A 24,340-nucleotide genomic window follows, 5' to 3' on the forward strand; every position below is an offset into this window, starting at 1 on the left:
TTGTAACAAAACAAAAATAGACAAGTGGGACCTAATTAAACTCAAGAGCTCCTGCACAGTAAAAGAAACTATCCTACACTTGATCTTCATGGATGAAGCTGGAAACCATCATTCTCAGCAAACTATCGCAAGGACAAAAAACCAAACACCGCATATTCTCACTCATAGGTGAGAATTGAACAACGAGAACACATGGACACAGGAAGGGGAACATCACACACCGGGGCCTGTTGTGGGGTGGGGGGAGGGGGGAGGGGGGAGGGATAGCATTAGGAGAGATACCTAATGCTAAATGACGAGTTAATGGGTGCAGCACACTAACATGGCACATGTATACATATGTAACAAACCTGCATATTGTGCACATGTACCCTAAAACTTAAAAGTATCATAATAAGAAAAAGAAACTATCAACAGAGCAAACAGATAACCTACAGAATGGGAGAAGACATTCACAAACAATGTACCCAACAGAGGCCTAATACCAAGAATCTATACTGTAGGGGACTTAAATCAACAAGCAAAAACCAAATAACCCCCTTTAAAAATGGGCAAAGGATATGAATAAACATTTCTCAAAAGAAGACAAAGAGGTGGCCAACAAACATGAAAAAACACTCAGCATTACTAATCATCAGAGAAATGTAAATCTAAATTACAATGACATACCATCTCATACCAGTCAGAATGGCTATTATTAGAAAGTCCAAAAACAGATGCTGGTGAGGCTGCAGAGTAAAGGAAATTCTTACACATGGTGGGAATGTAAATTAGTCCAGCCACTGTGGAAAGCAGTCTAGAGATTTCTCAAAGAACTTAAAACAGGGCTACCATTTGACCCAGCAATCACGTTACTGGGTACACACCCGAAAGAAAACAAACAATTCTACCAAAAAGACACATGCACTCATATGTTCATCGCTGTGCTCTTCACAATAGCAAAGAAGTGGAATCAACCCAGGTGCTCATCAGTAGTAGATTGGATTAAGAAAATGAGGTACAGACACCATGAAATTCTATGCAGCCATAAAAAAGAAGGAAATCTTGTCCTTTGCAGCAACATGAATAGGGCTGGAAGCCATAACCCAAGCAAATTAACATAGGAATAGAAAAACAAATACTGCATGTTCTTACTTGTGAGAGTTAAACATTGAACGCACATGGAAATAAATATGGGAACAGTAGACACTACAGACTACTGGGACGGTGGGACATTGAAAAACTACCTATTGGGTACTATGCTCACTGCCAGGGTGACAGTATCCTAATTCCAAACCTCAGCATAATGCAAAACTCCCATGTAACAAATCTGAACATGTACCCACTGTATCTAACATAGAATTTGAAAAAGAAGAACATTATTGTAAAGAGACGGGTAATGTATTTATACAAAATATCATGCCTAATTCAAAAGATGTTACTGTGTTGCTTTAGAAAGTAGGCAGTAAACAGATGGAATTGATTACCTAGTGAGTTAAACAGTTTGGATAAGCATAGTTATAATAAACTTTTGCTGGTATGTTAGGGGGATGATTTGCAGCTAATATCAGTGATGACAAAAGTATTCTGCACTAAAACATTTATCCATCTATGTTTAAAAAAGCTATTAGGAAAACTGAGCAGTGATCTGGGTTTTGTTATGTTCCTTCTACTTTTAAGCTAGTTTCCTCCTTGGCCTTAATTCCCTCACACGTTTAATGGCATAGAAATAGACAAAAAAGTAGTTAATATTATAGAATAAGGTAACTGTGGGCATTAAATGAGATGGCACATGTATCTGGCACATAGTAAACATTCAATTAATGATATTGTTGTTCATATAACGAGTAGTAGTATTAGAATTATTTGCAGTAATATCTAGTGTTACTTTCAACATTAGGAGCAGAACAGTGCCTGGGAGTGCTAATTCTGACAAATTATTCAGTTCCTCTGAGCTTTCCTTCTCTGGTCTATTTCCCAACTCTGGCTGGACAATGTGTTTAATCTTTCCAAGCCTCAATTTTAAAATTTATAAACTGGGGATAATATTTGTATCAATTTCTTAAAGTTGTTTTAAGAGACTGAATTACTGGCAGGCAGTAATAATAAATTACAGTAATGATGACTATTATAATTATTGCATACATACTAACTGAGGTGTTATTCTAGAATATTTAGGAGTGAGGGGTCTAACACAGCACTTTCTGAGTTTGAATCATTTTTCTGACTCTTGTTAGCTCTGTGTGACCTTGGGCAAAGTGCTTAGTCTATTCCTCAGTTTCTTCATCAATAAAAGGGGAAGAGCAATGGAACCTACTATAAAATGTTGTCAGGAGGTTGAAATAAAGTAATGTGTATAAAACATGTAAAACAGTGGCTGGCACATACTGTTTAAAATACTTATTATTATATCACTTATTAAAATGTTCTTTGAGGTAAGTATGATTTTGCTCATTTTTGATGGGTACATTGAGGTACAGAGAAATTGAATAACTTGTCCAAAGACACAGAGTGATAAGGTTTGGCTCTGTGTGCCCACCCAAATCTCAGGTTGAATTGTAATTCCCAGTGTTGGGGGAGGGACCTGGTGGGAGGTGACTGGATCATGGGGGTGGATTTCTTCCTTGTTGTTCTTGTGATAGTGAGTGAATTCTCACGAGATCTAGTTGTTAAAAGTGTGTAGCACTGCCCCCTTCACTCTATCTCTCCCACTCCACCATGTGAAGAAGCTGCTTGCTGCCCCTTCACCCTTCCATCATGATTGTAAGTTTCCTGAGGCCTCCCCAACCATGCTTCCTTTACAGCCTGTGCAACTGTGAGTTAATCAAGCCTCTTTTCTTCATAAATCATCCAGTCTTAGGTAGTTCTTTCTAGCAATGTGAGAACAAACTAATACACATGGCAAGAGTAATTCTGTCATTTGAAAAAAATCCTTGTCCCCCAAATTGTACCCAGCTGCTTCATTTTGCAGGCACTTTTCGCTGTTGAATTGCTAATCGTGGGATCCACTAGAAACCACAGCTCCCTGAGGACCTTTTATACTCTTCCTGTTTGGAATTGATAGGGGAATAAAAACCATCTTTTGGAATAGAATTTGAGACAATAACTGAGCTTTATAGTCTGTCATTTCCTCCCACACACCTTATGATTTAATATCCTGGATGGTTTGCTATTCCCTGAATGAAGCCTGAATTGCCAACTTCTGTGTTTTTGCTTATCCTATCCCCACTAAATGAACTTGCCATTCTTCGTCCTCAATCTTCTCTGTCTCTATTTTCTAAGGCTCATTTCAGTGGGGAAGGGGCTTCACAGAGGAGAGGCCTCCCTCCTGAGACATTCACACACCCTGTGCACTTGTCACCTCTGATGGCTTTGTATATCAATGATCTCTTTGAATATCTGTCATTTCCTCTGTGATATAAACATTTAGAGGCAAGAGATCTATCTTGGTTATCTTATTACCACTAATGCCCAGTATGGCCTGGGCATTAGAGACGATTTATTCATTTATTCATTAAATATTGATTGAGCGCCTATTATGACCCAGGCATTGGTCAAGGTACAATGGACATTAGAATGAACAAAAACGACAAAATTCTCTCTCCCATGGGCCTGAAATTCTAATGGAAGAGTCACCAATTGGACATCTGAGTGGCAATGTTGAGTGGCTGGATGGAGACATGGTTCTGAAGTTGATAAGCACAGTCTGGCTGAAGATGTGAATATCAGAGTCATCACTATATAAGTAATATTAAGACCATCAAACTCAACGTGATCACTAAGGTGGTATACATTGGCAGAAAATATAACAGTAATTCTTTCTTTTATGGAATGAAGGAATACATTTAAAAAAAAAATTAAAAGGGCCAGGGAGTGGCAGGGACTCCAGAGTAGGAAAGCCCAAAGCAGGATCAGCCTGGCAATGACCAATTTCTAAGAATTACTTTTCCTGTGGGTTTCCTCTCCTGGGGGCATGTCACAGAGCTTCCTGTTCATGGTGGTATTCACCAACAAGAAAATAACTGAGCAGCATGGCTGTATTTAACATTCATTCAACACAGACACAGTTTCCACATGGTCTTTACATATTCTTCATGTCTTCAAACATTTGCCCAGGGATAAACAGTGTCTCTCTTTGAATTCTTTTTTCCTCTTAGTCCAGGGGCAGCTTGCATGTAAACATGGCATCCAAATAATGATGCCTAAACTCATCTTGATGTGACCAAGATGTGGCAATTGTGTGGCAAAAAATCATAAAATCTCCCACAACATTATCAAGTGAAAAGAGTTGGAAGTGATTTCAGAGAACTCAGGAAAAACGCTTTGCAAAACAAAGCATGAAAATTTACTGTCCAGACTCTGCCCCATTTCTCCCATTAGAGTATAATCTTTCATAGTGTGTGGTGCATCATAGCAATGAATCCACATACAGGATTTCTGTAACGATGATTTTGACACTGATCCTTCTAACATCTGCTCACCTAAAGCATTAGTTTCACACTGCTATTGAAATAAATGTGATTTTTAATATCCTCAGGAACACTCAATGAAGAATATGTCCACCTCTAAGCAGAGTCTGAAAACACTATAATATGCTGTGGGATTGTTTTTCTCCCCAGCCTCAAAGGAGAATGGTTTGCTGAAAGATAAATAAGGTTTTATACTGTCAGTTCATCTCCAGAACTCATCTTTTGTTCTTCTACTTCTTCTTTTTAATGAAACCTTACAAATAAAGATGTACCAATATTTCTGTAAAGAATTACTGCCTATCACACTTGGTGCTTCAAAACCCTTGGCAAAAGGCAATTTGAAATGTAAGAAGGCTAAACTTGAACCCTGCAATCTCAGCAGATAGCAAAACAATGCTCTGTATTTTATAGACCTGGTGGAGCAGAAAATTGAGGCTCTTTGAAGAATTAGGTTCCCATTTCAGCAGAAACCAGACTCATTGACCGGACTCATGTATAGCCCAAATATTACTTTTTAGGCCAATGAAAATGGAAAATAGGTTGTATAGCTCCTACGAGAAGCTACCTTGGTTACCATTATGAAAGTATTACATAAAACAAAGAAGGCTCTCATTTATCTAACAGCCTACACAGTGTTTTGTAAGTAGGCATCATTCTACCAATTCTGGCCCAAATTAACAGTAACAAAAGTGGAAAAATCAAGTGGGAAGCAAAAGATTTAATCACATAGGTAACCTGAAAAAAACAAAAGATGCACTAATCAACAACAAAGCTTGTTTAACGCTTGTTTCAAAAATTTGTGTTATTCAAGCACTTAAAGCCAAGATGTCTAAAATAAAACTATCATCTCTCCCTAACTGACCTTCATGGCCTTCCCTCTATGTTCCTTATCTTGATAAATTTCGCCATTATCATTTTGGTGGAGTCACTTCATCTCTTTCCTATTTTTCACTCAATATCACAAATTGTTTTTCAATATTTCCAATTATGCACAATTCCACCATGTGTTTCAAATTTATCGTCTCCCTTCCACCATGATTGCCATGTTTAGACTTTTGTCATCTCTTGTAGGCAGGGCAGTCTAGTGGTAAAGACACTAAGCTTTGGTATTACATCACTGAAGGTAAAATCCCTGCTTTGATGTGTCATAATAGTTAGGTGATGGGTGAGTGATTTAATTTCTTTGTTTAGTTTTCTCTTTTAAGTGGAGGTTATAATTGTACCTTCCTCATAGACTTGCAGTAAATATTAAGAGTAATTGTTCAGGCTTAAAATAGCATTATGCTCAAGTGTTAGCTATTGACACTGTCTTGCATAGACTTTTTAAGCAGTTTCCAACTAATTTTCCTGTCTTCTTTCTCTTTCTCTCTCAACAATTTGTCTTCTGACTTATTTTTGGTGTTATTTTACCACTCTGAGTTTCAGTTGGTTCATTGATTCAGAAGCCAATATCCCACTAAGTTTGGTTATTAGTTTTGACACCTGTCTGTCTCTTGCCTTCAAATATTGTTCTTGATCCTTTGCTAGTCTTTTCTCTAACTTCGAGTTCACATCATCCCTTCTAAAATTTGGCACATATCTAGCTCCCTCTACTCTTGGCTGACTAGCCATCCCCAAGTGCCAGACAAGATGAAAAATCACTCCTCAACTTAAAAACCTAACTTAAAATCCCCATTGCCTCTCTGCAGAGTGAATGCAGCACAGTGCTCAGGAAAGTTTTCAAAGTCTGGCCCCAGATCACTTTGCTGGCTGCTTCTCTTTCATACTTCTCACCCCTCCTGACTGTCTAAGCTTTATCTTTTGAAGTACCTAGAATGCTGCTCCTTTTTTTCCCTCTGATGAAATGATGACTCTTCTCCAAAGGGCCCTGCTGAAATATTAACTCTTTGTGAAATGCACATAGGTGAGATTGAATTTCACCTATATCACTACAGTAGTTGTGATCATCGTAGTAGCAGGAGAATAACAGCAAAAACAGCCAACATTTACTGACCACATACTAGGCAGTAACTGTTCTAAACACTTTACATGCTCATTAATCCTTTGAGCAAACTTACAGATTATTTACTATCATTTCTACCTTGGAGGAAATTGAGGCCCAGAAGGGATAAGTAGCTTAACTAAAGTTTCTATAACTAGTTAGTCACAGAATGAGGATTTGAACCAAATAGGCTAATCCCAGAGTTATCACGTTCAACTTTTTAACTCTAGTATCTCTCTAGTTTTGCCTCTCACAGCATTCACAGCACTTTACTTGTATTCGTTGTGTCTTAGATCTACATATGTGTCTGTTTATTTCAGTACAATGTTAGTCTTCAGATGTAGTGATCTGAGTGTTCCCCTATGCCTGGAACTATTGCTTTTCAAATACTGCTCCATAAATGTCTGCCATATTGAAGTGAAATTCATAAAATTTGTCAACAGAAAACAGCTGTCCTGACACTCCTACCTCTAGCTTTCCTGTACTAAAACCTGTGAATGATTTAATGACGACTTCTGGTAGATATATAATGGACCAGGAAAAAAAAACCCCACAATTTTCCATTTTTCACTAAATATCTATGTGACTTTGGGCAAGCCACTTAATCTCTCCTTTTTTTTTTGGTTTGGAAGATAGAGATTATAACCCTTGTGATCTTCCATTATCCAAGGGGTTTTATGAAAATGAAATGAGATATTCAAAAGAAAGAATTTTAAAACTTGGAAAAGCCCAAACACATGTAAGAAACAAATATTCTAATAGGTAAAACATATAACCAATATCTGAATGATAGGGTCAATTGGTATTACAGCCAGGTTAAACGGAGTTTCTAATGTTTCCCATGTTCTGCCTTTCATGGATAGTGAAGTACCACGAAAGGAGGAAATCTGTGTTAGCTTTGAAACCACCATTTGTCACAGCCAGAAATAATTAATGCCATCTCAATGGCTGCTGCAATGCTAGATCTGGAAAGAGACTTCGGCACAGTCTCTACTTCTTACTCATGGATGGTGAGAGGCCCAGAGAGAAGAAAAAAATAAAAAACTCATTAAACAGGCTACCACCATCTCCCTGCACAATATGTGCTGTATATGAGGGTCCTACGCTGAGCAGGTAAGTGGAAAAAGATCTAGTCATATTTTTTTTTTTTGTAAAACTGACCAGAACATTGAACATAACTAGAGAATTGGCAAAGTACAGAGACTTTGCAGCTCCACTGCTGTGTTCAATCTCTTCCCCTACTCCCACACTCCTGCTGATGATGTGATTCAGGCAAATTAAATAATCCCCCATACCTCAGTTTCCTATTCTGTAAAATGGGTATAATCGTGTCCATCTTACAGAGTTATTTTTAGGATATAATGAGTTATACTGTGCAAGCCACTTAAAACTGTACCAGGCACATAGTAAGTGCTAAATGTTTGTTAAATAAATAAAAATCACATCTGAGGGTTTGAACATGACACTTTTAGGGCTTAAAATGAAATTGAAAGAAACTTGCTTTCATTAAGAAATATGTAAATATTAAATTTACATTCATGGGTTATGCCTCTGTTCTTCCACAGATTTTCCTGACTACATGCCTAGGTCAGAGCCTTTAGCTAAATTCACCAAGGAGTTAGCATGAGATTAATTAACTGTCAGAGGTTAAACATTAAAAAAAAATCCTGGAGGTTACTGTTGTATTTTTAATGGGCAACATGTTGGCTGTTCAAGTTGCTTTTTGCAAACAAATCCTCCAACAGCCAAATGCTGATGGTTTCTCTGCCAACAGAAGCATCTAAAAATTTCTATGATCAATATGCTACCAGGAAAAACAAAACACACTGAAATGTTATGGTATATTTGATGCCAAAAACCTGAAACATAGTTAGGAAATTATGTTTTGCAGTTATGCAAGGCAATGTACTGATGGTGGCTTATTGATGAGTGGTCTAGTCTCACCATAACCTTGTCATATTCACGCTCCCATTTCTGTTCAAATCAAAAACAAAAACCCCTGGAATGAAGCTCTAATTTAGTGAATCAATTATTTTGATTGAATGAGGGCACTGAGATAGTACTGGGTAGATGTTGTTATGAGTCAAATTTAGATAAAAATGTGAACACATACAAATATACAGATAATCAAGTGTCGAATGTTTTCTCTTTTGTATTATTTCCTAACCATTATCTAGTAAGTGCCTTTTTTGTCAAATAATGTCCATTGAATGAGTAAGGAAAATGACTACTTTATTCTTTGGTAAAAGAACTGGGGCATAGAGAGATAAAGTGAATTACTCAGAGTTATTCAATAAGGAGATATAGCCAGAGACTTGACAGCATTTATTCCTTCTTTAAAAAAGTGTTTGTGCTTACATAAAATATAGTAGCTAGGAATTTCTTGACATTAAGTCATCCATAAAGTAGCTAAATTCCTTAATCCTATAAATAGCTACTCAATATCAACGTACATTCATGAGCCAGCTGTCAGCCTCCAAGATGCCACGGAATTGGGAAGAAATCTTTTTTTTTTTTTTTTTCCTGAGATGGAGTCTCGCCCTGTCGCCAGACTGGAGTGCAGTGGCACGATCTCAGCTCACTGCAACCTCCACCTCCTGGGTTCAAGTGATTCTCCTGCCTCAGCCTTCCAAGTAGGTGGGACTACAGACGTGCCACCACGCCCAGCTAATTTTTTTGGATTTTTAGTAGAGACAGGGTTTCACCATGTTGGCCAGGATGGTCTCCATCTCTTAACCTCATGACCTGCCCACCTCGGCCTCCCAAAGTGCTGGGATTACAGGCGTGAGCCACCCATGAAGAAATCTTATAAGAGGAGTGTGACTCTAAGTCTGACTGACTCTTAGTGTGACTGACTCTAGGAATTGTCGCTGATCCTGTAGATCACAACACCTGGCTCCTAAGATCTACAGACTCTGGAAAACATCATCTTCCATCATTTAGCCTCTTTCTTTCTAAATGCTACTATGGTCTGGAAGGCTGACCTTTGTGGACAATATTATCTGGACTCCTTGCCCTTCTGGTTTCCCATTGGGTTTGGCCACTGGAGAAGAGGAAAAGGGAGAGGTTGTGGTACTTATCATTTGGGCTCGCTCTTTGGTGAGTTGACAATAGCTTCATTTCTTATCCAAGGACCAGAGCCCTTCTTTATTGTTACAGCTATAGCTATGGCTTTTTCCACCTTCTGGTAACCGTCAACCTAGAAATGATAACTTTCATTCTTGCTAACACTGAACGTTTCATAGCCTTATTGGCTCAATAAACCCTGCACATACCTTTGCAAATTGTCCCTTCATTCAACTCTCCCCTGTTGCCCTATTTAAATATGCCTTTTGTTTCTTTCCTGGACCCTGACTGATACTGAATCATAGAATTTCAGTGTCGGAAAATACTGGATTTGGAGTTGTTTCTCATTTCAGATTTTTTCAGAAGCTCTGTGATTTTGAGCAAATAATCTCCCTTGTCTAGTCTTCAGTTTCCTTATATGTAAAATAGCCTATATTCCTTATAGTAGGCTATTATTATTACTACTATTGTTATAATATGCTGTAAATCACTTAAAATGTGATGACTATTTCTTTAAAAACCATCTAGTCCAATTGGCTCTCCTGGGTGCCAACCCTATGAAATTTTCTTTTCCTTTCCTTGAATTTTTCCAGTAAGTTTTCTTCTATGGGTATGACAGTCTCAAATCTTGCAGTCAGATAGTAAGTGTATCTGTATCACTGGAATAAGGTTCTTTTGGGTATAAGGTTTTGTTTATTCAACTTCTCAGTTGTGGGATTCTGCTCAAATCATTATAACCTTTTCAGGCCACAGCTACCTCAATTGTGAATTGGGTAAAACCTATCCTCCTGCAGGCAAAAGGCCAGATCTAATGTTTTCTCTCTCTCTTTTTTTTTTCCAATTTAAAGATTTACATTAGGAAAAACAGCTACTACTATAGACCTATAAGAGCTCCCTCAATCAATATCAGAGGTCATCAGTGCAGCTCAGCCTGCTAAAGTGATGAAGACAGCAGGTTATGGAGTCAGAATTCTAGCTCTGCCAACTGGGGCATTTGTTTTGTTTCTCCGTGCCTCAGATTTTTTAGTCATTCTATGTACCCACCTCAGAAGGTGGTTGGGAACATCAACTGAGTTCATACTTGTCATTGATTCATGCTCATGATATTTCCTATACTAAATACTTTCCATGGATTATTCCCATGACAATCCATTTTCTGAAAATCGTAATCGTCTTTGTCTATCTTCAATAAACCATGCCCCTTTCCTTCTTCTAGAACACTCTCTCCAGACCTTCACATTACTGGCTTCCTTTTATTTTAAGGACTTAAAAGACATCTTGTCAATGAGGCTTTCTCTGAGCCAATGAAGATATGTCCCCTGCATATATTCCCTTTCCATCATATTACCACAGGTTTACTTCTGCTATAACACTGATCACTTCAGATTACCTTTGTTTTCTTGTTTATTCTCTCTCTTCCTACATAAGCTCCAGGAAGGTAGTAAACTGTGTTCCACCCTTCACTAGAAAGTGAGTGTCTAGTATCATGCCTGCCCTATATGGTCTCTAAAAATATTGTGGAATGAATGACCAAATAAAGAAATTAAGAGGCAGAGAATTTATGTAAATAAGTTTACAATAATAAACAGGCATTTTGTTTAGTATGAGGCACAACAGGAATTCAAACACATGCCAGGATGATGCTAAAACCCACAATGCCCCCCTTTGCCTCTTTCAATAGTTCTTGGAAGAGATCATGAAAGTCCAAGCTGGCTCAGAGCTGTAGTACAAGAGACAAAAAGGAGAAGTGAAATTAAAAGATATTCAGAGAGAACACTGACCAGAGTTTAGTAGCCATTAAGATGGTGGGTGGGGGATCATTAAGCAGAGAGAAGATTCCACCTTCAGCAACTGGACAGCTCTTGATGCCAATGAATGATACAAGAAGCTCAGAGTGAGTGCTACAGAGTGATGGTGATTAGGAGACTACATCTGGCTGTGCATTCATCTGCATCCTGGGATGGAGGTTCAAAGAGCTGCAGGCAATTGACTGCCTAGGGGACAGTGGAATGGGCCAAAAATGTGAACAAGACAATTCTTTGTTTACAGCCAAGGTATTGTTGACTCTATCCCTGTCTCATTTCTTACTCTGGTTGAGGCGATACTAGTGTCAGGTGGAAGACATTCTAAGGCCTAAATTAATTCTTATTAGATGATAGCTATCACTCTTGCTCAACTACCAGTCAGGTGGCTTGATGGGAGAAGGCCATTGGCTATGGCATAGATCTGTCACCTCCTGTCTTGAAGCCATGTGTGTGGCTCCCTGGTACATTTCCAAGACAATGGCGCTTTTTGATATTTGTCTGACAGTCTTCTCAAACATCAAAGTCAAGATATGTGGTTTATTTAACACAGTAGTTTGGGACTTATAAGTTTTGCCTTTGACATTTTAAAAATGAGAAATACATTTAATTTTCAAACATTTAAGAATGCCTATGGTTCTTCATGCAGAAAATCTTTGTCATATATCACTTCTTTTAATGCTTTCATTTGAGACACAAACACCAGAACTAATAGTTTAAATCTGTATTTAACAAATGACTACAAAAGGTATATAATTTCGAAGTATTAAGAATATTATGCCTAAATAACAACAGAATTCAAGAAGAAATATGTGTGCTTTGCTGAAAAACATTTGAATGATCAATTTGTGGAAAAATTTTCTAATATAAATTGGGAAGCTTGCATTTAGATAAATCAATTCTTTTATCCAATAATTCAAAATTTAGGGGAAAGTAATTTTAAAAGCATAGATAGATATATACACAAAGCTATTTATCATAGTGCTATTTATATTGAGAGTGGGAGGTAAAAAGAGGAAAAATCTAAATATCCAAAGGCAGATAATGGGATCAAATACAATATACTAGAGTTATGCAATGTAGTATTATGCTTGCCATCAAAAATGATTTTATAAAAAGTTTTAATAGCAGGGCTATTTATGAAAGTATACCATGTAAATGAAATAATAAAAATTTGGTATTGATATGATATAATTAGTACATATACATTGATGGGAAAAAAGATATTACTAGTTATTTGTAGTTACTTCACGGTAGCAGATTATGTGTCTGTGGCGTGCACGTGTGTGTGGGCTCTTATCTTTCTTTGCACTTTCCAAATTGACTGTCCTGAACATGAGAGACTTTTGCAAACATGAAAAATAAACCATTCACCTTTCCAACCCTGGAGGAGAAGGCAAAAAAGGAAGAGGGGAAGGCGGGAGTCTTATGGGGTCCACAAATCATGAGCTAAGTCTAGCGTAGGTTCAGTATCAGCCAGTACTGTACAATCCCATTAGTATTTAAAGTCATTCTGATCATTTTTTTAGTATTTTCTATTTTTTTTCCTCTCAAAACATCCTTTTCCCTCACAGTTAGTTGAAAATTGCATTGCATCTTCTGTGAACATTTATTTGGGGGCATGGCTTTATCAGATGCTGGTGCAGAAGAGTGCTAACAAGACATGACAATTTTCTACTTCTCTATGTGAATACAGAGATCCATTTGAAAGTTACATTTTACCTATGTTGTACAAATGACTATATTTTCAGCAAATATCTGATAAATTGGCAATTTTGATTCCAACCTGAAAGGAGAAAAGCAATGACTCTAATAACCAACAATCTTTGACAAATAGTGGCAATAAAAGTGCCTGCAGCTTCAATATCATGTAGGATTAGGGCTCTGGCATTTTTCTAGATTATGGTCTTCCAGGTTGCTGATGATGTTATGTTTTATTTGTGAGATGGTGTGCATTGTGTGTGCAATGAAAGAAAAAAAATCAGAGCAATGTATCTAAACTATAATTTTAATTTTTGTATGTGCATTGGATTATTACTAATGAAAGTTATTTAGTTCTGCCTCCTCTCCCCACAGAATATAACATAAGCTCTAATAGAAGAGCTTTTTTTGTTTTGTTTTGGTTTGGTTTGGTTTTTAATCTGTTTTATTCACTGCTCCATCTCCCAGCACAAGAAGCAGGCAATGACATATGATAAATATTTGTTGAATGAATAAGCGAATCAATTAAATCTTTTTATGATGATATATCACCTTTAGTCAGTGCCATTGAAACAAATTGCTTTTCTATGCTGGGACTTTTCACTGAATGTATTAAGTTGTTTGCGGTTCTTTCCATATTTTCTCATTTGTGTTGTGGAGACCCATGACATTTTAGTACATTCATATTTTTAAATCACTAATTGAATCCATGAGTTCCCACAAAATGGTGTAGCATTATAAAAAGGGAGTAGGTGGAGATGTGGGTTATAGCCCCAATACTTAGGGAATTCCACCTAGATTTTTAATGTTCCATTTTCTCACTAGCAAAGAACGCCACCTTCTCTGTCTGATTCTAAGAGTTGTTTGATGCTTGAAAAAAGTTGTGTGTAAAAGAATATTTGTACACAGAGAATATTTGTCAATGTATATTCTAAGTTATATAGCATCCTTATAAAATAAATTGAGGATTTCCCTTAGATATCCTCTATTTTCTACTCTTTAAGAATGCTACAAAATTGGAGAGAAAGAGAAGATGGAGAATGTGATGGTTAGCCTTACTTGTCAAGTTGGCTAGGCTATAGTACACAGTTATTTAATCAAACCCTAATCTAAGTGCTGCTGTGAAGGTATTTTGTCGAAGTGCTTAACATCTATAATCAGTTGACATTAAGTTAAGCATAGATTACCCTGAATAATGTGGGTGGGCCTCATCTAATCAGTTGAGGCTTCCTCAAGAAGAAATCCTGCCTCAAGACTGTAACGTCAAATCCTTCCTGAACTTCCAGCTGCCAGCATATTCTATGAATTTCAGACATGCCAGTCCCCATAATGGTGTGAGCCAATTCCTTCAAATAAGTCTCTTTACATATGTTTGCATATATGCATATGTACATGTGTGTATATGCATGTGTATGTATGTATATGATACGTATATGCTTATATGTATGCACATGAATATGTATTGGTTCTGTTTTTCTAGAGAATCTTGACTGATACAGGGAGAGAATGAACAAAGAAGAAAAGTCACGTTTATTTAAATGACACTTTGTAATCTTTTTTCTAATCTAGTGATATTTCTGAATTTTGGCAGTGTCTAAATTATAGACCCAGTGGATGAGAGTCAAACAATGTACAGGGTCATATGTTAAAGTGTCCAGCTGCTCTGCTAACAAGGCAAGCAATAGGAATTCCTACAGTTACTTGAGTCTAGTCACCATCCCTCACATCAAACAAAAATGTCCCAGTGTTTTGCAGGACAGGCTCCTGTCACTAAGACTGTGCTGTCAGTCTGCCAAATGGAAAATGCCTCCTCCAATTGCCCAAATGTTCTCCTGGGTATTTAGGTAAACATGAGTACATCAATAGACTTGCTTTTGTAGAATATAATATATTGATTCTTTGTAGAAGCAGAGAACGGCAATGCATGCAGGCCTAAAGAAACAAAACAAGAGTTTCGGAGGGGGAAAAAAAAAAAAACCAAAAAAACAAACTTGCTTTGAATAGCAGGAGACGACGTTTTGGCAGCTGAGCAGGGCAAGAGCTTCATGAGCCGCTCTTTAATGCTGCGCTTGGTGCTGTTCTGAGCGTACAGGAAACCTAGAAGATACAGGATCAGTTCTGTTAATGCTGTCTGCAGAGAGAAAAGGGATGTGCTGCAGGGTTTATCAGAGAAGCCAGGCAGGAAGGATCAGGGATGCAGCCATCCACTCAGGCAATCACAGGCAGTGGGTTGGGACCCCCGAAAAGAAAAAAAAAAAAAAAGAAAGTTCGTTTTCTTCTTATTTAGTTTTGTTTTTATTTCTAAATATTGTTTTGAAGATAATGACGAACAAGTGAAAGCAGAATCGCAAAATATATCTATTGAATGGCAAAAGATTAAAAAAAACCACCAAAAAAATCTGGTGGTTTTTTTTTTTTGGCCCTTAGATCAGGGATAAAACAAGTATCACTAGAAGAGTTAACTGGATTGAAATTTCAATATTCAAACCAGCACTAAGGGCTCACATGACAATTTTCTGTTTTTGCTCCCCATCTTTGATTATAGCAGAGGTAGACGCTTCACATAAATCATTCACACCGCAATCACCTGTTAGTACCTTTGCCTTCCTGAAAATGAGAAAATAAATGTCCTTAATATGCAGCTTCATTAGCATATACTGACATGCCCAGAGATGTGACAATCTTTCCCGTTTTTTACATGTGGATGCTAATGAATGGAACTTTTTCAAGCAGTAATTCTGGAAGAAGCAAGACAAGCTTGTCAAACATTAACCCAGGAATAGACGGAGCAGTATGTGTGACAGCAGATACCTGGAGAGGACTCAAGAAAAATCAAAAGTGGCTGGACGGGTGAGCTTGCAAACTGCTGAAACAACTTTCGATATCAGGAGCCAACTATCCAAGTCAGCATCAATTTACCCACCCTGAGGTCTCAGACACTTGGATTTCATGTTAATAGGTAACTAGCCTCCCCCAGATCAGCATGGGAGGTGTCAAATATAAAGCATCAGCGCAGAAACCAATTTAAATCGAGGTTCTACCATCTTTATAACATGAATCTGGCAAATGTATCACTTGTTCCTTTTCTAATTCTTGTCTTGGAATTATAAAAAAATTCCTGACCACAAGCCTACTGATTTAGTTTCCTAAATCATATGTTGCACCCACCAACAGTATCCACTGGCTAAAACTCTTGTGTGTGTGTGTAGAGTGGGATGACAAAATGAAGTAGTAAATACACAAATTAAATAAGATCATTCCTCTGATTAAAAGCCCTCTAAAAGCTTCATGTTGTTTTTCTATCAAGGACACCAAGTATGATCTGGCCCTGTCTGAGTCTCTGGCAGCATTTGCAGCCACTCTCCCTGTTTTCTGGGACATCCACTATTGGCCATACCACCCTTCTTGCCTTCGGTAGAACTCACAAAGCAGGCCGTCCTCTGGCCTTGACACTTATGGGGTACGAAATGTCTCGTTCAACTGCTGGTTGAGGGTCTGGCACGTAACAGAAGGTGAATAAATGTCTGGCAAATGAGTAAATAAATTCACTTTAGATATCTAAAGAAGACTTGATTCTTTTCCTAGATTAATATCTAAGTAAGCTTTTTAAAATTTTACTTTAAGTTCTGGGATACATGTGAAGAATGTGCAGGTTTGTTACATAGGTATACATGTGCCACGGTGGTTTGCTGCACCTATCAGCCCATCATCTAGGTTTTCAGCTCCGCATGTGTGCGTAGAGTGGGGTGACAAAATGTTATAAATGTCCTTAATATTTCCCTCCCCTTGACCCCCACCCCCTGACAGGCCCCCATGTGTGATGTTCCCCTTCTTTTAAACTTGTAAAATAAATCTGGTTTACATAAAACACACCCTATATTTTGCTTCTGTTTTCCATTCTGGAAGGATGCAACGATCTAACTACCCTCTCCTTTGTAAACTCCTCCAGGACATGAGGGTCTTACTTTAGCTCCCTACACAGGCACTCTGCTCCTCCCCTTTATGCCATTTCAAACCTCCGTGCCAGGATATGTGCTGTTCCCTCAGTTTTGTCAGCTGTTCACCAACTCTCAACTTCTGTATCCCAGTGCAGCCTTTTTTTTTTTTCTTTTTTGAGACAGAGTCTTACTCTGTTGCCCAAGCTGGAGTGCAGTGGCACGATCTCAGTTCACTGCAACCTCCAGGTTCAAGCAATTCTCTTGCCTCAGCCTCGTGAGTAGCTGGGATTACAGGTGCATGCCACCATGCCTGGTTAATTTCTGTATTTTTAGTAGAGACAGGGTTTTGCCATCTTGGCCAGGCTGGTTTCAAACTCAAGACCTCAAGGGATCCACCCACCTTGGCCTGCCAAAGTGCCAGGATTACAGGTGTGAGCTACTGTACCTGGCCCCATGAAACCTTTAAAACTCAGTTCAAACGCACCTTCCTCTGGCCAACTTTCCCTCTTGTGTCTCCAACTTGCCTAAGAGAAGAAAGACCTCCTCCCTCCGCTGCCTCCCAAGCTAACTTTGGGAGAAATTTAGCTTATAGTTTAAATGGTAATAGCCCTTCCCCAAAACTAAACTGCCTTTGTAAAGCTAATGAAAGATCACCAGGTTAGGAGGATGAGAGGAGCCTGAATTCTGCTAAGTTGTAGCCATAAGCTATTACTAGCCGTTATTCTCGAGGTCACGAGATTCATAAATTCCCCGATTACTCCTGCAGATAACATCACTATTGTAGAAACTAAGATTGGCTTTTTGAGATGTCTTTTCAGGTTTTTGCATTTCCGACAATGAATGGCTTCACCAAGACCTGCCAACCAGTCCTGTGACCCTACCCAGAAGCCAACTGAGCATGAGGACCATTTTCCATACCCCTAGGATTGCACCCCAAAAAATCAGCAGCACCCTTTCCATTGCCCATCAACTATCCTTGAAAAACCCTAGCCTCTGAATTTTCAAGGAGTCTTATTTGAGGAATAATAAAACTCTTGCGTCTCTCGCTCAGCTAGCTCTGTGTGAATTAAGCTCTTTATTGCAATCTCTCTGTCTTGATAAATCAGCTCTATCTGGGCAACAGGCAAAATGAACCCATTGGGCAGGTTACAGTATCTACTTCAAAAAGTTAGGATCAGAGGCAATAATATATAAAGCACTTATCACAATGACAGCCACATAATGCAGTCCAAACAAATATTAATCATTTTGTTTCACTTATTTGAGTATACCATATTCCCTACTGTTTCAGGGACTTTTCACATGCTATTATCCGAATCTAAACTTTTGCTTTACTTTCTCTTCATCTGGTTAATGCCTGTTCATCCCTGAGATTTCAGTTCAATAACTTTTTAAGGAAAACCTTATACGGCAAACCAAAGTAGATTATGAACAGTTATTACAGATGCCCATAGTTTTGTATGTTTCTCCTTCATAGCAAGTATAATTAAAACAATTCATGATATAATTACATATTTGACACGTCTTGCCTACTGAAATGGAAGATGGAAGATGTCCACTTCCAGCCTTTACAGAATAAATGTTATTGGATATGCTATACCACTGTAAGGAACCATATAACTGGACAAGCTACATGAGGCAACTCTTTCCAAGAATTGAACAACAACATAGAACTGTGATGCTTGAGAGAAGAAAAACCCCAGAGGCGTGCTTCTCAAATGCCCTAGCTCTCCCTGCCTGGTGACATGTTCCTTCCATAGCTCAGGGAGGTGGAGCTCACAGTCACTGAGCTGAAGTGGCAGAGATTAGAGTTCCAGGCTCCTGAAGTGGCTGGAATTTGTAGGCCAGGGCAAAGAGAGAACTGATGTATGCGTGTGTATTCCGCAGGTAGCTGGTGGGTGGGAAATTTGTGGGAAACTAAACATGGGTTATTGACTAAGGGCTGGAATATGCATGCTCAGGGTAAGGCTTTACAATGCTTAGCAGGCGGGGCTGAGAATGGAATGAAATAACACAAGCCATGTAGAGCTGGAATGCTGCAAGGTGTTAGAGTTCTAGCCCTGCCACCCTTCCAAAAAAGCCTTCACTGAGCACCTCTGGTGTTGCCCTGAGAACTCAGAAAAACCACTTTGGGAGTAAGGATAATTTCCTAGAGTAAGGGCCATAGTGTATCACTGAGGTAATAGCCAAAGTTGACTTATCCTAACAAAGAATAGACCTAAAGCTAGAAAGACCAAAAAGAGCTGCTGAACTGTGGACTGCTTCTAAACAATATTCAATATATTTTAAAAGAAGGCAACATGACCCAAACTCCTTACAATGTATCCTAATAACATCTTTTTTACTATAAAAAAATTACTAGACGTGTGAGAAAGCAGAACAAATGTGACTCATAATCAAGAAAAAAGAGAAGTCAATAAAAACAGACATTAGGTAGCACATGTTGGAATTTGTAAGAAATGACGTTAAAGAAAAAGGTAATCATAATAAGCAAAGAAATAAAAAAGTTCAGAAGAGAAATTAAACTACAAAAGGGAACTAAATGAAAATTCTAGAAATAAAAAGAAAATTCTAAAAGGAAAACTTCATTAGATGGACTTACCAGCAGACTGAGAACTACTGAAGAAAGAATTATGAGCTTGAATAGAGATGAAAAGGAAGAAATCTGAATAATAGAAAAAGATTTAAAAATAAAGAGAGCTTTACTCATCTATGCATCATATCAAAAAGTCCAACATAGGTATAAAAGAACATAATGAGAGAGGTGAGATAAAATTTTGAAGCAATAATGACCAAAATATTCCACAAATGTTTTAAAACACAAGTGAAACCTGTTGAACCAAAGGAAGAAAACTTAAAGTATAATAAAAAAAATAAATAAAAGAAGAATCACACATAGCTGTAGGCAAAATGCTGAAAATCAAAAATGAAAAAAGGCTTTAAAATGAAAAGAGAAGAAAAGGACCCGTACATACAAGGGTCAAATAATGTAAGAATAATTTTTCATTAAGAACAGCAGAAACACCAGAAAACAATGGAATAGAATCCTTAAAGTTCTCAGGAGAATACAGAGACTATCAACCCAGAATTTTACGTATGTTTTTGAGAATGAAGTTGAAATAAAGATATTTTTAGATAAAATAAACCTGGGATAATTCATAGCTAAAAGCCCTGCATTCCAAGAAATGCTAAAGGAATGTCCTCAGGCTGAGGTTAAATGGCATAATATGCAAACTTGACTCTACAGGTAGAAATACAGAGCACAGGAAATTGAAAATATGTGAATAAATATATTATCCTGTTTTCCTTTCCTACTTTCTTTGTTTAAAACAGCAAAAAAATATTGTGGAGTTTATTACATTGGTAGATGTTAAATTTCCGACAATAATAACATGAAGGTTGGGGGAGGGTCAATGGAATTTTAATGTATGATGCTTACATTTTACATGAAGTGGTACCGTATGAACTCAAAATAGTCTATAATAAATAAAGGAGACATACTGAAATCTCTAGATACAAGGGAAGCAGTAAAAAATAATATAAGGAGGTATAGTCAAAACTCCAATAGAGGAATTAAAATGGAATATATAAAATATTTAATTAATTTAAAAGAAAGCCAGGGCAGAGGAATAGAGGGGCAAAAAGTAGATGGGATGAGTAGAAAATACATAAGATAGTAAATGTATACCCCACCATATAATTAAATCAGAAATTGTATTTTTTTAATTCATTACTGAATTCCCAGTATGTTGCACAGTGCTTAATACATAAAATGTTCAATCACTATCTACTGAAAGCATGAAATCAGACTATATATCTTATGTGATTGTCTCGGTATGCGCAGATTTGCTACTTGTAATTAGCAGATGCATTAGAATTTACATCTATGCTTCCTCACGATGTGTGAAGCGATCCCCTAAATAGATAGCTGTGTCTGAAGGCACTCTCTTAAGAATGATACTGACAGAATGAGGAGGTGGGACTGAATTCCTCAGCCAATCACACTAAAAGAAAGTTGATGGTGAAGGTGAATCAATCTCCAAACTGCCTTAGTATGTAGGACATTTACCCTCACAGAGACTAAACACTCTTTGTTTTTATTAATTTATTAAGTTAATATGTATTGCCACCTACAATGGACAGATTCATATCTTAAATTAATTGGCTACATAAACCACTGAGCCTAATGAGAGCATCCAAAATTAAGTCAAAATAATCCTAGTTTACCTCAAAATCCTTCTCTTTCTCCAAATTAAGTGCCCGGCCAGCTGTCATAAATTACATATTCCTTTTGGTTTTTTTAAAGGTTACATGTTCAAGAGAGTGAAAATAAGATGTTCTATCTAAAGGCTACCATGCCTGGTTTGTAAATGAACCTGTTAAATGCTGTATTTGCTCCCACAGCTTACTACAGAATGTTACTTAATACAATATCATACTTATTAAAATTTTTACTATAGGAGTGTAACAGATAAAATTAATCTCTATTTTAGTGGGCCCATGTTTAGTCTTTCACCATCCTTTAAATTTCTGTGAATTTTTTTGTTGTGACTTGAAAGCAAGGATAGTGAAACATTTTAGAGCTATCTGGGTTTTTTCCCATTCCAGAACTTGTGAGCATAATCATGTTTGCTTTATATTTATAGTCATGAATTCCTAAGCTGGCAGCTACAACCAAGAACCAAAAAAATGGTGCATTTTGCTTCTTGTAACTCATCTCTGCTAGTAAATTATAAGAAGCAAGGAAAATTAGGGAAAATATTTTATTTGGATGGTTTCTATAAACAAGGGACTATAATTCTTGTACACTATTTTTCATCTTTGCTATTTCTTTCAGCAGTCTAATGTGCCACATAATTATCTAAGGTATTTGTTTTCTATAAGAATTGTTTCACAAGTATTCTTGTTATCAGAGTAGCTGTATTATATTTCAAGATGGTTTTTAAAAGCCTGAGTACTGACCTAAGATGCAACTGTATGAACTCTACTCTGGAGGGTGGGGAGGGTGTCAGTAGAAGTTGTAAGACTTTTATTTTTTTGTGCCATCAGATATAGGTAAAAGTAATTGTGCAATTCTTCTGTTTAAATAGGAACTATTGGCCTGCTTGGGCCTAAATGGAAGGGCTGATATTTTAAGTTGATTATTTTATTGTAAATTAATCCAAGCTAATTCTTTTTAATTTGGTTGAACGTTTTTCTTGTTAAATGATGTTTAAAAAATAAAAACTGGAAGTTCAAAAAAAAAACAAAAACAAAAACAAAATGAAGTCAACTCCCCTATCTCTGCATCTAGAAGTCAAACCAAACTACTAGTATACTAACATAACACTTTAAAGACCATAAAAACAAAGCAATACAAAAAGAGATGAAAAATTAATTACTTTTCATCTCGTAAGTATTTGTCCAAAAAACATTCTTATAATGTACATATTATAAGCATTATAAATGATGTTCTTTGTAGAACTGTAAATATACAGTGGTTGCATAGAAAAAAAATCCCTGCTGTCCAGAATCTAGCCATCTACATCTATTATAATACCTATGACACTGTAGATCCCGAATTCCCTGAGGGGAGGATTCTGTTTGTTTATGAATTAACTCATTTAAAAGCATTTGTTGAATGCTAACTATGTACTAGGAACTGTCTCAGATGCTGGCAATAATGCACTGAATGAGCCAGCCCAAAATTTTATTTTAGTGGACCTTACACAATAGTTAGGAAAGACAAAATAATTAACAAAAATAAATAGCAAATTATAAAGTATATCAGATAGAAAGGAGGGATAGGGTCTAGAGACTTCTGTTAGTGGATACGGGTAAGAAGCAGGATGGGGAAAGACGTAATTTTAAATATGGTGGCCAAGGAAGGTTTCATTAGAGATATATTTGAGCAAAAATACCTACATAAGATGAAAAGGTGACTTATCTTATTTCGATTATTAACAATAACACAGTGTATTACATATATTAGGTATGAATATATATTTGTTGAATGATTCATATCACTTATTAATTTATTAAGTTAATGTTTATTGCTACCTACAATGGGCAGATTAATAAACTAGTTGGCTACATAAACCACTGAGCTCAATGAGATCATTCAAAATTAAGTCAACTCCCATATCTCTGCATCTAGAAGTCAAACCAAACTACTAGTATACTAGTACTTCAAAGACGATAAAATGAAGCAATACAAAAAGAGAATAAAAAGTAAGTGTGTAAATATGTAGGCCATTTTAACTGTGCTCGAACTAAATGAAAATGTACTCATTTTTACCAATTGGAAAGGTTTTATCTTACAATGCCTGACATTACTGAAAACACGTCAGCCCATCATCATCTTGATTGCTCCATTTTTCTGGTCATGCAGACCTCAGTAGTGGTATATGCTAGTGGTCATTCTTCACTGACTCCTTTTTGTGTTACACAGGAAATGCCATCACATGTCAATGTCATGTGTCAGTGCTGAGCGATAGGCCATGAATTATGAATTCAACAAGTACTGACAGTGGCAATGAAAGTGGTAATTTCACCATAATGAGAACTATTCTTATCTTCCTCCTTTTTGCAGTACAGCAGATAGCAAAAACTTCTATTTCCCATGGGTTAGCTTGGAAATAATGGCTCATACTCTATTAATTCACAGTTCTGATCAGCTTCTATTTTGTGCTTTTGAAACACGGACAATGTTTTTCTTCCTAGATTTTAAGCCTGTAGAAGTCTGGTGGAAGAAAATGGCAAATAATGTTTCCACAGATCTGGTGTCTTCCCATGAATCAATAACTATGATAAAAATTGGGCTGAGCAAGGTGGCTCATGCCTGTAATCCTAGCACTTTGGGAGGCCGAGGTGGGTTGATCACGAGGTCGGTGGATTGAGACCATCCTGGCCAACATGGTGAAACTCCATCTCTACTAAAAATACAAAAATTAGCCAGGCGTAGTGGCAGGCGCCTGTAGTCCCAGCTACTCAGCAGGCTGAAGCAGCAGAATCGCTTCAACCCGGGAGGCAGAGGTTGCAGTGAGCCAAGATCACGCCATGGCACTCTAGCCTGGAGACAGAGCGAGACTCCATCTCAAAAAACAAAACAAAACAAAGCAAAAATCACCAGGAATTTCAGGGGTACTGTGATCCCATCTGTGTTCTTTGAGTCAGTGACAAGCTGATTCATCAGTAGTGTCATGGATGCTGGGAATAGGGAGTACATTTTTTTACTAGTTGCAAATATGAACTTATTTATTAGGTTTGGGCAAAAGTAATTGTGATTTTTACCATTGAAAGTAATGGCAAAAAACACAGTTACTTTTGCCCCAACCTAATACTACGATGCCTATTTTTAAAGTGGACTTACAGTTCATGAATACTAGCATGACTAGACACACAAACACATACACTCAGAATTCA

The 24,340-nt window shown here is 37.3% G+C and overlaps 1 protein-coding gene across 4 annotated transcripts in view; it reads right to left on the minus strand.

The window, feature by feature from the left end:
• KCNIP4 (potassium voltage-gated channel interacting protein 4) overlaps positions 1-24,340 on the minus strand; it is a 1,227,081-nt gene that overhangs the window by 145,320 nt on the left and 1,057,421 nt on the right. Inside the window, exon 2 of one of the 4 annotated variants that reach the window (XM_054486457.2) lies at positions 14,994-15,095. The exons of the other annotated variants lie outside the window; for them this stretch is intronic. Coding sequence (XP_054342432.2) covers positions 14,994-15,095 — 102 coding nt within the window. The remainder of the gene's footprint in view (positions 1-14,993; positions 15,096-24,340) is intronic. 4 annotated transcript variants of the gene reach the window in all.

The sequence above is a fragment of the Pongo pygmaeus genome, chromosome 3, assembly GCF_028885625.2.
Source record: "Pongo pygmaeus isolate AG05252 chromosome 3, NHGRI_mPonPyg2-v2.0_pri, whole genome shotgun sequence".
Classification (NCBI taxonomy): Eukaryota; Metazoa; Chordata; class Mammalia; order Primates; family Hominidae; genus Pongo; species Pongo pygmaeus.